A 14,152-nucleotide genomic window follows, 5' to 3' on the forward strand; every position below is an offset into this window, starting at 1 on the left:
CCCAAAAATCTATGTCATACTCATCCTACAAATAGATACAGAACCCAAGGCAACAGATTTGGAAATGAAAGGGTAACTTTCTGGAGAGAAGAGTTCAAGGGAAGTAATGAGATTTGAAGTGAGATTACAAAGGGTGGAGAAGAAAAAGAAGCTAAACACTAAGAGGAGCTAGCTTTGTTGAGATATTTGGCAGAGAAAGAGGAGATCGCTAGGTAGAGAAATGCAGGAAGAGAAATTAACTTAAAAGGATGGCAGAGTCTGATAAGGGTTTTAAGGATGATGAGTAATCTGTGCAGTCATTCTCCTGATACTCAGTTTTTCAGCTACTTGCTAACACACAGTGCTACTGTATTTCCACATTCAGGAGAGCTTTCCTTCTGTCTTTGACCTCTTTGGAAATATGACCGTTAATGAGATCTATTTTTTTTTAAGGTTTTTTAAAATTGAGATGTCAGTCTGCTTTTATTTTGTAGCTGTTTTGAATAGAATTTATTTTTCTACCTTCTGATTTTTAATTAGCAATATGTAAAAAGGGTAATGGCTTTTGTTTTAGTACTTGCTACTTTAAGTGAAGGCTTCTCCCCCTCCATTCTTTAGGACTTTAAGCATCACAAAATTTTGTTGTTGTGAGGGATATTAATGTCAATCAAGTGGCAACCCATAGCAGCAAGGAATGCTCAAGTTAAGCCACGAGGTGGTCTGCACAGAAAAATAATTGTGCTGCTTTTTTGCTTATTTTTTTATATTTGGTCTTACTGCCAACAATAGATATCCTTCCTTTGCCCCTGATTTTATTGGAAAGTTTTCCAATATTTTTCTAGTCCAAATAATGCAGGCTCGTGATTTTGTACGGATGCTGTCTAACTGAGGTAGATCGGAATCATTTGTTCCAGTGCTTTTTCGGTTTTTGGGAAGGGTTTTTTGCCCGAGTGAGGGCTCTTTTTCAAGGAAGGCCTTTTCTCTGCATGCTTGGGCAGGGCTGCGGAGGCCGCGGGGTGACTCAGGGTGCGCGTCCGGGACTGGTCCCAGCCTCCACACCGGCGTGTAACTGACGGACACAAGCCCTCGAACCCGGGGCCGCCGAACTTTCTGAAGGAAGTCCCACACTTCCGGTCACTCAGAACACCAGCAGGCGCGCAAAGTAGGAGGGACGCGCGACCTCTCTCGGCAACGTCACTTCCGTAGTGGGGCCAAGATGGCGACGGCAATGGACGCGGACGAGCTCCGGCAGCTGAGGAGGCGCTTCCAACAGGAGGCCGAGTCCTTGTTGGGGGCCTCGGCGCTTCGGGGCCACGGAGGGGAGGCCGGTAAGGGGTCCGCCAGTGCCCGCGCCTCCCAACCGGACCTGACTGCCCGAAGCTGGAGGAGGGGAGAAAGTGACCCGCCCCTGGACTCTGATGGGCTCCGCCCCTTTGGGGGATGACGCTCGCGAGCCTTTCCCCGCCCATTCCCGCGGGTGCGCGCGCCTCCTTTCCCCTGCCTGCCCATCCCTGTGGGTGCGCAGGTGCGCGCGCCTCCCCGCCCATCCCTGTGAGTGCCCAGGTGCGCGCCGCCTCCTCCCCGCTCATCCCCGCGGGAGTGTGCATCCTTTCAGGCCCTGAGTGGATGTTGGAATCGGTCTCTCCCTCCGTTATAGACAGGTGGAGGGTCAGAACCCGAAGGTGTTCTCCCTACAAACGGGAAACGGAGGCTCGTGAGAATTTAGCGGGAGATCCGTTCAGCACTCCATTTTGGGGACATCCTGGAGAGTTGTGGTAGCTGAGCCCAAGACCAGGATGACTTCACCCCTTTCTGTTCACTTAGAAGTCACTTACGGAAGGGCTTTGGGGCGATCGGGCTCCTGTCCTGACTTCACCAACATTTCCCCTGTTCTTAATCTCCTTTAAGATGTCAGAACCCTCCTGATACATTGTATCGGAGTGGGGTTCGCAGAGGATACATTGTATCAGAGTAGGGGTGCTTGCAGAGCATACATTGTGTCAGAGAGGGTTTTTCAGGGGATACATTGTATCGAGTGGGTTTCGCAGAGGATACATTGTATCAGAGTGGGGGTGGTTTGCAGAGCATACATTGTGTCAGAGTGAGTTTTGCAGGGGGTACATTGTATCGGAGTGGGTTTTGCAGATGATACGTTGTAGCTGGGTTGTTGTTTCAGATGATAGATTGTATCATCACGGATCCTTAGTAGAGGATACATTGTATCCTCTCATTAGTCCAGCCTTCCCGGTTAAATCCCTGCACTGTGGGAGGTCTCACTTTCCTGAGCATCCCCAAAGATGATGGAGATCAGCTTTATCCAGCTTTTATTTATGTGAAATAAGGCTGGCATTTTAAGAATAAAAGGCCTTTCCTCCCCCATATGTTTGCACGTAAGAGCCTGGACTTGAGTCAGGATGTTAATAATGACTTTCATCTACTGCAGAGACCACCTAGGTTCTTTGCCTGTAGTGATGTTCCCATATGTTGTCCAAAATGGACTCTCCATTGCCTCATTGCTTAGGGTAAAAGCACAAAACCTCTTCTTATTTGCAGAAGCGTCTGCAGCTGTTGAGAAAAAAGAAAAACCTCTTCCAAGACTTAATATCCATTCTGCCTTTTGGATTTTGGCATCCATTGTTGTGACATATTATGTCGAATTTTTTAAAACTGTGAAAGAAAACATACAAACGAGTGGGTAAGGAATTCAGTTTTGTGAGTAAATATTCTAGTAAATCTTTTTTTTTTTTTAAATGTCTTGTTTTTGGTGACAAATGAAACAGCCCAAGTTCTTTTTCAAGATCCCACTGGGAGGCTTTCTATATAATCCAGATGGCTTTGTTTTAAATAGCATCTGAAAACCATTGCTTTTCGGTTCTACTGTGTGGCCCACTTTGGGAACATCTACCCTTTTAATCCCTTTTTACCATGAGTTTTCAAGGCCTAATTTGCAGGATATTTCCCCAGCAGAATCGCAAGCTGACACTGATCTGAGCAACCACAGTGGGACATACTGTAACTTGACTCCAGAATAGTAATGTCCTGAAAGACCATAACCTAGAACCATCTCTATTAATATGGACAGAAAAGTGTGTTTCGTTCAATTCACACTGCAGTTCATTTTTCTATAACATTGTATTCTAAAACATAAAGCTTATGTATTACATACATGCTATAATGTTCTAGCTCCATAAAAAGAGGTACCAGACATGCGATTTCATCAGTAAGAAGGACCTCCCTTTTACCCTGGCAGGTCAGCACCTTTTCCACTTATGCTTTTAGAGAGTTACCCAGAGCACTGGGGTTAGGGATCTCTTTCTCAGGGGTCTTGTGGCCAGTGTGGATAGCCAGAGCTTCCTGATTTCCAGATCAACTCTTGATCCACTTGTTGCCTCTGTGTAGCTATTTTTATTTCTGTGTTTTTGTTGTTTTTTTTAATCAAAATTCTGTTGTTTAGTGAAATGAAACAGGTTTCTATAATAAGGCTCTGGGTTTGCGTTCAGCGGTGCTCAAGCACCTGATAGTCTCCTTGGTGAAATATAACATGGATATAGAAGGAAGAATAATGCGACATGGACTGATTTTCTTTTTCAGGGCTGGTTTGTGAGCTCTGGGGGCTTTAGGGCTTGGAGAAAGAAAAGGCGCTGCCGAAAAACTTCAGAACCCTTCATGGCTGAGCTGGGCTGTGATGAGTGTGGGGAGGGGGTAAAGACTGAGCTTCTGAGAGGCTTAGGAGTCAGCACCTGAGGAAACTTGTTTCATCTCAGCCTCTATTCCCTCCCTTTTAACAAAGATTTCTTAAAAATAAAAGTAATTTAGCAAAGCTAACTGATCGTAGTCCTTTTACATTTTTTTCAGGTCTTCTATGGGTCTGGATAGTCATTAAAATTATTTAACATTAAATACACTGCTTTGCTTTTGGGAGCTTTCCAGTGTATCTTCTTTCAGTCTTTTGGTTTGGTGTTTCCTTTGCTCTGAGGCGCCCCTGCCTCATTTGTTTTGGCTCTTCAGCCACACACACCCCCTCCCACTTTTGTGACTGGGCTGGCTGCCCGGGGCGCCCAGAGCTCCTGTCCTTGGGCTGCTCTGGGGCTCTTTGAGGCACCTGTGCTTCAGCCCCGCTGCAAGATCGCAGAGTTCCCAAGGGCGGGCCCAGGGTCCGAGCACTTGCTCGTCTCCTGCAGCCCCGGCGTTTATTTGTGGTCCGTCTGTAATTTGTCGGCGGTGACTTTGACCATGATGGACCGACGGCCGTTCACTCTGTACCGCTCTTCTTTTTCCCCTTCAGGTGGCTGCTGGTCGGGATCGGCCTTCTGATCCTAAGCTTATCGATTGCATTTTACTGCATTTTGTATCTGGAGTGGTATTGTGGGATTAGAGACTATGACGTCAAGTACCCGGCGCTGATTCCTCTGACCACGGCTTCCTTCATTTTAGCAGGAATTTGGTAAGTGAAACACAGGGAGGAACAGCTTCCTTCTGGAAAAACTCCCATGGACGACAGAACATTCCAAAGCAGCTCTTCATGTGTCCCCTTATTTCCGGATCTGACACTGCATTGCTTTGGGTATAGGGTAAATCGTTAAATCTTGAAGCAGCGGAACAGCTGTAAGTGGCAGCATCTGCAGGGACCTGTGGCTTCGCCAGCCTCCGAGAGGTCTCTGGACTGCCCGAGGCCCGTGGGGGAGGCGCAGACCATCACAGCATCTGTCTTACTGGGTTAGCATGGAGGAAGTGGGCTTGTGGTGACACAGTGGGACCCTGCGAATTTCCATCTGGGCCACTGCAGGCTTTCTCCGCCCATGGGCCCGGGCTTTGTGCTCATCATGACAAGGTAGCTGTTTTCCTCAAGTTTCTTTACTGCCCTTTAGTGTGTATGCCGTATTCACTGTCCGCCCTGCTCTCCCCCAGTCCTTAAAGAGCGGGCAGCCCGGGGGTGTCCGCAGCTTCTGTAGCCGTGAGCTCTTCCCCTCCTCCCCCCCATGGAGGAGAAAAGGTGGCGTCTCTTGCCAAGAGAACGCCGCCAGCTTCTTTTCATCCTTTCTGGGTTTTGGTTCCCTGACCTCCCTGGGGAATGGGCACGCCCTCAGTGAGTGCAGGCACAAGCCACTCTGTGCCCTCCTTGTCCTAGACGTGTTCAGGAAAGACCCCCGCCCTCTGCTGGGTCCCTTCTCCAGGTGGTTCGGCTGCGTTTTCCCTTCGCTGGAGCGTGGAAGGCCTTCTGCACACTTGTGGTGGGACGGCTTCCTCACTGCCCCCGTTCAACGATCCTTAATTGTCAGTGTTTTCCCCCATACAGTGTGAGCCCAAGCATGTGGTTGTTGGGGGAAAACTGGACTTTCAGGGTCACGAGCAGACCGAGGTGGCGAGAGTGCTGGCAGCTCCCCACGGACGCTCTCCCCCGTTCCCCGCGGCCCCATCAGGAGCGGCAGGCTCCATCTGTTTGTGGATTGTTGGACCCGGGACTTCATTAAGAAGCCACTGGGTGGGGGGATTGATCCATCATCACGCTGGAAAACCTCAATACCTCCACCCTGCTAATCCACCATCTGGGGCTAGGGCAAGACCCTCTCTGGAGATCAATAACCAAGCTTGATCGGCCTGCCTCTTTTATGCCTTGTTTTCTATTAATACGCCCACTGGACACAATTCTCTCCAGTTACGAACATCAGAAACCTTGTGAACCTGGGGGCTAAGTCCCTGAAGAATTATTTTTGTAATGAGACAGGGCAGACTGGGAGGTTTTTGGCCTCATTCCTTGCCCTCCGTTGCATGACTGTGCAGATGTCACCTCCTGTAGCGAAATCTCTCTGTTCCCTTCCCTTGTCTTTATCAGATCACCTTGATGTTTGTGGCCGGTCCTCTCGAAGACTTGGTCCAGTTGAATGACCTTTGCTAATGATCCCCTATCTTTGTGTAATAACAGTGTCTGACTTTCTCCCAAGGTTACTGTGTGCTCTGCGCTTTCAGTAGCTTTGGAAATTTGTCCCTTAATGCTTTTTAAATGGGCTGCTCTAGAACACGTTGTTCTGTGTGTCTGCGCTGCTCTAGTTCTTCTCTCAATTTTCCTTTTTTTTGGTGCCATATGAATAACCCGGGACCACATGGTGTTCAGATGTGCTCCTCTGCCTTTGATGCTGAGAAGAGTTTGTGGTGGAAATTCGGCAACTTCTACTTTGCCTCTGATTTTCTTTTTTCCACTTTCACTGGAATGTTCTTGGGATGATTCGGTTCAGTGCTTTGTGCCAAGTTTTGTAGATGCTTGTCTTTTCCCCCGCCACGTGCGACTTTTGCGGTAATGCTCTTCCATCGGGTTTTTACTGTTTGGCAAGAACGTTTATGTTCTAAACAGGCGAAGTCCTTAGTTGCCATGTCTCTTTACCTGACAAGGAGATCGAGTGATTACTAATTGATTGTCCTATCTAATTTAAAACATAGAAGTAAGGATTTTTTTTCAGCTTTATCTTCATGTAATATCTGAGTTAAATTATGTATTTTTAAATTTCTAGTGAGAAAAGTAACTATTGATGTGATTTTTAAATCAACTAATAGAAGCTACTCCCCTAGAGTTATATTCCATAACTTTATTGTGGGATGCAGGTCTATGGGTGTCTTAATTACGTTTCCAATGGAAGATAAACTCAGATAGAATGAACTGAATATTTGTTTTCTGAGCACCTGGTGGGTCTTAGCTAATAAGGAACGACTCCTCATTACAAAGTTGGGCTCAAGATGTGTGTTTTATTGGTTACAGCAACTCATGAGAACTGTCTTAACTTCTGAAGTTCAGTAAAGGGTGTTGTGGTCTGCACCATTTGGAGGATTTAAATTCTCTGTGAAGTTAAAGTTTCTGGAAGGAAAACACTAGGAATTAATGAGTATTCATTTTTATTACTGTTACCAATAAAGTGATACTGAGTCACACTTAACAGCAGTTAAATCAAAATTGCTTGGTGAAGTGATTTATTTTAATTATACTGAGGAGAAATTCAAATGATGAACATTTCTAGAGTGTCAAACCTTTACATTTTTACCTGGGGAAGTCATCTGCTTCCTCTCTGCAGAAGAATCATTTTCTGGCAATGTTTTAGGGGAACACAGAGCACTTATTTACTCCACTGTTGAACATTTAGATCAGTCAGGATTAAGGATATTCATTTGTGAGCTAGGCAGGTGGATGTCTGCGAGTTTGGGAAGCATTAGATAGACTGAGTCTGTTGCTATGGTTTTAGGCATGTAACTAAATACAGCCTTGAAAGTAAAGAAAGACATTTATAGAGCTCACTTAAAGTAAATATTTTTGTCAATGAAACCCTTTCAGTGTTTAGAGATGACAGGGTATGAGATAACGTACAGTGAGTATAAAGTGATTCCTTTTTAGGGTCAAGACAATTTACTACAAAATTATACCCCTCAATCTTCAGGACTGAATCATGTACTTTACTATTTTACACAATACATTTCTTTTCCCTTTCTTTCACTAGAACTTCACTAAGACATGGGAAAAGGAGCAGAGGGGAGCAGGGGAATAGTATCTTTTGTTTCTTACAGCTTTGCTGCCAAGGAAACTGACTGCAGGACATAGGCAAGATTGACTTGCACGGCCAAAAATTTCAGATTATTTCATGTCTAATGTGATAGACCAATTCTTCCGCCGATAATTCTGTCTCATAAAAATATTGTAGAAATAATTACAATTTAAACATTTAAAAACTCTTTACATGAAGTTTATTTGTTTTCTAGTCACTTAAATATTTTTATCACTTCTATTTCCCAATGTATTCTACTTCTACCCACCCAGAAAGACACTGTCAAAGGAAAACAAGTTTTGAAAAAAAGATGACTTAATGCTTAAAAAAAAAAAAGTATTCAGTTTATTTCTTGTCTTTTTTATTTTTTATTAAGCGCACTTAGTACAGTTTCTGGCATATGCTAAATGCTTACTAAATGCTTTTTTGGAATCGACTGAAACGGGGAGAGATTGAGGCAGGAAGCCAATTAGAAGACAATAATCTAGGTGAGAAGGGATTAGGGGCTAGACCAAGGTGATAGCTATTTATTGGATTTTCGAGTGGTGTACACAGTGAGTTTTTTAAACATAACTTAAACTGGAACAAAAATTCCTTTATGCAAATACTACTTTTAGAAATCGAAACTGACTCATTTTTTCCTTTTCTTTTCAGTTTCAACATTGCCTTATGGCCCGTGTGGACACTTTTCACTCCTCTGATATTATTTACCCAGTTTATGGGTGCTATAATGCTTGTCTCCCTCCTTGGCTGACATTTAAGGTAATGATATTCATGAAATATGAATTTTAAGCAACAGATCTGTGCTGATTTTTTAATGATATTTTACAATTTGACAAATTGAGCAATTTACTTTTGAAATGTCATTAATAATGGGTTTCTTTCTACTTATCACTAAATGAGAGCCTGTGTGACAGGATAGAAGACTGTGCCTTTGCTTTTATTTAAGTGTTTTAAGTTTGGGAACAAAAGTGTATCATTCAGCTCGGTGGTCCAGTGGAGGTAAATTAGAGGGAAAAAGGGACTTCTCTTAGGAGGCAACTGCAGAAACGCAGGCTGGAAGTCGTGAGGATCGTGGGAGTGGAGAGAAGGGACCATGGGCATGAAATCCACCGCCTTGGCGCTTCCGGGAGACGGGGCGAGAAGGGCTAACTCGGAGGCTGCGCGCTGGGCTGGGTGGAAGAAAGGTGGAACTGGGGAGGTAGAGTGGCTGTGGGGGGAAGAGACCTGTTGACTTGGAGAGGTGGGTTCTAGCATTCAGCTGGAGCTAGAGGTTGTAACTGGTGTTCAGTGCAGACTTTACACAGAGATGTGAATAAAGCTTACAGAAATTGATGTTTGCTGGGAAAGTACGGAGCGAGGAAATCTGAGAAAGAGCCTTCGCGTATCCTCACTCCTTGTGTGTGTCCAGCAGAGGAGACCCAGGGGATGTAATCATACAGGAGAGAACAGAGCCTAGAAACCAGGAGAGGAGAGAATACCGAGGAGTAAGAGGCCATCGACAGGGTCAAAAGCTGTTTAGAGAGGTCAGAATTAAGAGGACTGAGAAAAGCCCATTGGATCTAGTAAGGAGATCATCGAGGACCTTGGAGAAAGCCGGGCTCCTAGGATGATATGGGGCTGGGTGCAGAAAGGAGGGACATGGAGGCAGCCGGTATCAAGGACTTTTCCTGGGACGCTAGCTGGCAGAGGCAAGTGGGACGGTAGCTTGAGGGAATAGCAAGGAAATCCTGCAGAGAAGGATTTTTAAGCCTGGAGAATGGGCATGTCAGTAAGGAGGAGGGAAGGAATCCATTTGTTTATTTTAAAAAAGGGTTAGTGAGAAGGGATGTTTAAAAGGCAGGGTGATGGGGAGGAAACAGGGATGGAGCCACATTGGTGGGTGGGGTCGAGCTAGAGCCTTGGCAAGTGATGCAGGAAAGGGGAGGGAGGGGGCTGGCCAGTTTGGGAGCTAGGACAGACCCCCCCACCTCCATTTTCTTTGCGTGTGATGGGAGGCCCTTGGAGGATGGCAGAGAGCGAAGCTTGGAATCCAGGAGAATCGAGGCACTGGACGCAGCCTCCTTTTGTGCCGGGCTGAGCTGGCGCAATGGCTTCTTCCTGCGTCATTCAGCACAAGAGTAGGAACCCGGGGGTCGATCCTCGTTGGGGGTTGCCGAGGCCTGACTGGTGCGCTTCCAGGGGAGAAGGTGGCTGCCTGTCGAGAACAGTAAGAAAGGGGAGGAAGGAGGCCCCAGAAGGGGGGGACTCAGCAGGGAGGGCCGGAGCGACCATGATGAGCATGGCTTCCTCTCGACTGGACCTCGACTGGGGTCCTTGGAGCAGGGGGCTGGGTGCTGGTGCCATCGGGGGCTTGGCGTGGTGGTGAGTCAGATTCTATTCTGAATATTTTGGTGTTTGGGTCTTTTTAAACATCAAAATTAATCTAAAATTCTTCCTTTTTGGTACAAGTTTAAAGAACATTTTTCTTTTAGGTTTTAGATTGGAAGCAAATGTGTAAACACCAGACCAACAAAACAGAATGTGGATGAAGAATGGAGCAAGCCATAGAGGATTTCTGGCCTCTCAAACGGGACTTTTACGTGGAAAAGCGTGGCGCTGGCGTTTGCTCGAAATGGAGGTGGATTGCTTCTTGTAGCACTGCTCCGAGCTCGAGTTGTGGAGCTGCACTGATAAACTATCACATCTCAGTGATTTTTTTAAAATTGCGCTCTGAATTTTAATGATTAGGGGAAAGTATAGAATTTAAAGATTCTAACAGATCTGTGGGCACAAGGGAAATTTATATTCTAGCTCTATAATCACTTCCAACATTTTGTTTGTTGATTAATTTATTTCTATCCCTTTTTTGGGTAGATATATAATTTTGTATGTTGGCTTCATGTGTCTTTAAAAGAATTACATTGTTTGTGCCTTTAAAACTCATTTGAGTAATTATGATATACTTTATTTTTAAAATATTGTTATTAAATGGGAGTTCTTGTTAAAAGCAGCAGTACTTTCCCTATATCTCTTAATATTCAATTATTTCATCTGTAAATAATTATGCCAAGTTTTCTGTATTTGTTTAGAGTTTTTCTAGCCATTTAAAATGAGTTTAATACTTTTTTTTAACATTAAATTACATTTTGCAGAAGATGCCCGTTATTATCTTTTTAGATGTGTTTACTAGAATTTTGTCCTCTTTTGGGGAGAAACCTTTCTAAATTGAGTGGAGAAATGTCTAAGGATGCATTTTTAAAAATCATTCTTAATTTAAATGTAGAACTGCCTCAATTTAAAATGTGGTTATAGTGTTATAACATGGAAAGAAATCGTTGATGCTTAATTTTTTTTTTACTGTGATAAATTAAATTCCAATAAATTGAATTTAATTTATGTATTTCGTACTGCTTCTCTCCCTTCCCCAGTCAAAAAGGAAATTGGGCCTCCCAAGGAGTTTACATTTGATCCTTGAGGTGATTGAGGTGGGGGTGGGAAGTAATATAAACATAAAGAAGTGAACACAAGTTAATTTAAAGAGGAGAAAAGCACTAAGGCTGGAGGAGATGGACAAGCCTTCTTGGAAGAGCCATGTCTCCTTGGAGGAGAAAAACAATATTATCTGGGCAGTGAAGCTCTTACGCTCTTGGATCCGAGTCGAAAGAGGCCTCCAGATCCTTGATTCTGGAGATGAGGGCACAGAAGTCTGGGCGGCTTGGTTCCAGGACAGAAGCCGTGGAGTCAGGTTGCAGGGTTTCAGGTTGGGAATTTTGCATTTCATCCTACGGAACCACTGGAGATTTTTGAGTATCAAATTGATGTGGTCGGACCTGTTGCCTTGGAAGGTTATTTGACATCCGTTGGGAGAATCGGAGCAGGAAGTCTCGGAGAGGGAAGACCAATGTGGTCCTGAAACAGGGTAGGGGTTACGGATGCCGAGGAGCGGAGAGCTGGGGAGGGAGAAGTGGTGACGTTTGGTAAAGGGTTTGCTTTGCAAGTCACCTATCAAACTTGTCCTGCATTTCCGGGATTACTTTTGAACATCCTTCTTTTCTACACAGACCTCTCTGAATGGGAGGACAATGGTGACCTTCGAAGAAGTGGGGGGTGCAAATTTAAGAGCAGGGACAGATGTGGACATTTGGAACCTGTTGGGTGTGAGATGCCTCAGAGACTTCCTTGGGTGGGCAGGCAATTTGACATGTAAAGGAGGAAAAGAGAGGTTAGGTCCAAATATAAAGGTCTGGGGGTCTGCATGAAGAGAGTAATTGACCACCTGAGGGATCCCTTATGCTGAAGGTGCCGGAGATCAGGGATCCAGCTGAGGAGACAGCAGTGCTGGGAGAAGCCAGTGTTGGGGGGCAGGATTAGGTCCCTGAAAATCTGCAGGGAGCTCATGAAGAAAGAGAACTGAGGAAAGCTCATTGGGGAGGTCACTGAAGAGTACGGTTTCTGTGGAGGGGAAACTTTAAGCAAGGCGGGAAGGCAGCGAGAAGTGGAAACTGAGGAAGTCAAGATAGAGCTTGGGGATGGGTTTTAGAGCAAGTATTTGTGCACTTTCTAACTTTGCTAAGTGCTGGAATACAAATAGAAGCACAAAGTTGGACGATCCTGTTGGGGAAAGACCAAGTGAAAAACTGGAGAGAAAAGCCACTTGGTTGGGGAGAGAGGCGCCGGAGCTGGGGTGAGGGTCCCAAGGTCTGGGGGCCGTGACTTCCCCAGTTTGGGAGTAAGCTTGACCCGTATGGATGCTTCCTCAAGGAGATACTTGGGAACACGGCGGTCAGAGGAGACCAGAGGGGCAGTGGAAGCTCCATCTCACAAAGCACTGAAGGGCAGAAGGAAGGTTTGGAACGTTGAGGGAGGAGGTGGGCCCAGTCGGCTGGCAGCCGTCTCTAGCTGCGTCCAGTCACGTGGAAGAAGGTAGATCCCACTGAGCTCTGGTGAGTCCAGAAGGCCAAAGTTTAGGGCATAGGGTGGGGGAACTGGTGAAGTGTAGATTAAGGACCAACGGCCGGGGAGTGAGACCGGAGCGGGAGCAGCATTGGGATAGAGCAAGAAGGAAAGGACAAAGTGCACGTCAAGTGAGATCCACAGATCGGCACAAGGAAGGTGGAGGCAGAAGCACAAAAGGGAGGCTCTAATTACGGGGAAATTCAGAGCTGGGGATTGTGGACATAGCACAGTTATAGGGAAATCTTCCCTAAAGTGGGAAGATCCTTGTGGGTGGCTCATGGATGTCAGAACATACGGACTTAGGAAACCCCAAGTTAACTTTCTATTTCTGAAGGAAGTTTCTCAGCAGATTACACTCAAATTATTTTTATAACAGCTTTTTATTTTTTCAAATACACGCAACGTTTCATTCTCTTCGGTATTTCCCAATGACATTTTCATCTGCTTCTTGCTGGGGGAGTTGGCCGGCGGCTGAGGCTTTGATAATCCTACTCTGTGCCATAGGAGTTGAGAGTGATGGGACCGGAGGAAATAGAGGCAGACATGTTGAAGTCCCAGAGGAGAGGGCAGAGATTAGGAGGGTGAGCGGGAGTCAGCGAATACCCCGGGCTTGGGCCTGGTGATAACCCAAGGGTCTGGTGAGTGGTGGGGGCAGACACAGCCTGCAGGAGGCAGCGGGGAGCAAGGAGCGCGCCCACTGCGGACGCCCTGGGCCCCCAGAGGAGAGGGGGCAGGACACAGTGTCTCCTGGAGGGCAGACATTCCCAAGAGCATGGGAGTAGAGAAAGAATGTGAGTGGAAGAGAATGTGAGGGAACTGGATGGGTTAATGACGGAGACAGAGGGCAGAGAGGTAAGGACCAAGGAGGCCTGGGGCTGGGCTACACCGGGTGAGGGGCTGGGACTTGGGCAGCTGGGGAATGGGGGAAGTACCAGTTAACCGGATAAAGCACAGGCTGAAGCCGACTGATCTGAATGATGGAGGGCAGTGTCTGTGAGGGGACTGCCGTTCCCGATGAAGGGGAACAGGTACCTACAGGAGAAGGGTCACTGGGGCATGAGGGAGGCTGCTCAGCCCATTGGATCGGGAAGTGGTGGGCAGATTCTACAGGGAAGGAAGGCATGGGGAGAGTCTGCCCGTGGGAGGAACCATTGGCATTGTTGTGGAGCTTGACTGTGGCATTTGGCTCAAGCATCCCCATTTCAGATGGGAAAACAGAGCCTTGGAAAGCTGAGTGAGATGGCCAGTGTCACAGAACAAGTAAAAACCAGCACTTACATAGCACTTTAAAGTTTGCAAAGCACTTTACAGATCACCACATTATCTCAGGCCTAACACTTCCTTTGCCTCCAGTATTTCCTCAGAGAAGAGGCTTCTTTAGGATGAGTGACTCTCCAACACACAGACACACACGCGCGCACACACACACACACACACACACACACACACTTGCACTTCTTTTATTAGTTTAGTTCTCCTTTTTTAATTTAAAGTTTCAAATTTTCTTCTTCCCTTCAGTCCCTCCCCTACCTCTGAGAAGGCAATATTGTGCCTGTATATGGGAAATCCTAACGCGCCTTAAATGAAAACTTAAACCCTTAAAAGCCACTTCCACCTACGGGACAGAACTGCGAAGGAAATCGGGGCTGCGGCTCATGGCTTCTTAGAAGCTTTAGAATAAATGGCAAACGTTCCCACTTGTCCTGCAC

At 46.1% G+C, this 14,152-nt stretch overlaps 1 protein-coding gene across 1 annotated transcript; it reads left to right on the forward strand.

Moving 5' to 3' along the window:
* The first annotated feature begins 1,166 nt into the window (after positions 1-1,166).
* On the forward strand, positions 1,167-10,883 carry TMEM128 (transmembrane protein 128). Its single transcript, XM_051964757.1, has 5 exons — positions 1,167-1,307; positions 2,533-2,674; positions 4,265-4,423; positions 8,160-8,267; positions 9,980-10,883. The coding sequence occupies exons 1-4, from the start codon at positions 1,196-1,198 to the stop codon at positions 8,257-8,259; spliced, it is 513 nt and encodes a 170-aa protein (XP_051820717.1). The 5' UTR covers positions 1,167-1,195; the 3' UTR covers positions 8,260-8,267; positions 9,980-10,883.
* The last annotated feature ends 3,269 nt before the right edge of the window (positions 10,884-14,152 follow it).

This window comes from Antechinus flavipes, chromosome 6 (assembly GCF_016432865.1).
Source record: "Antechinus flavipes isolate AdamAnt ecotype Samford, QLD, Australia chromosome 6, AdamAnt_v2, whole genome shotgun sequence".
NCBI lineage: Eukaryota > Metazoa > Chordata > Mammalia > Dasyuromorphia > Dasyuridae > Antechinus > Antechinus flavipes.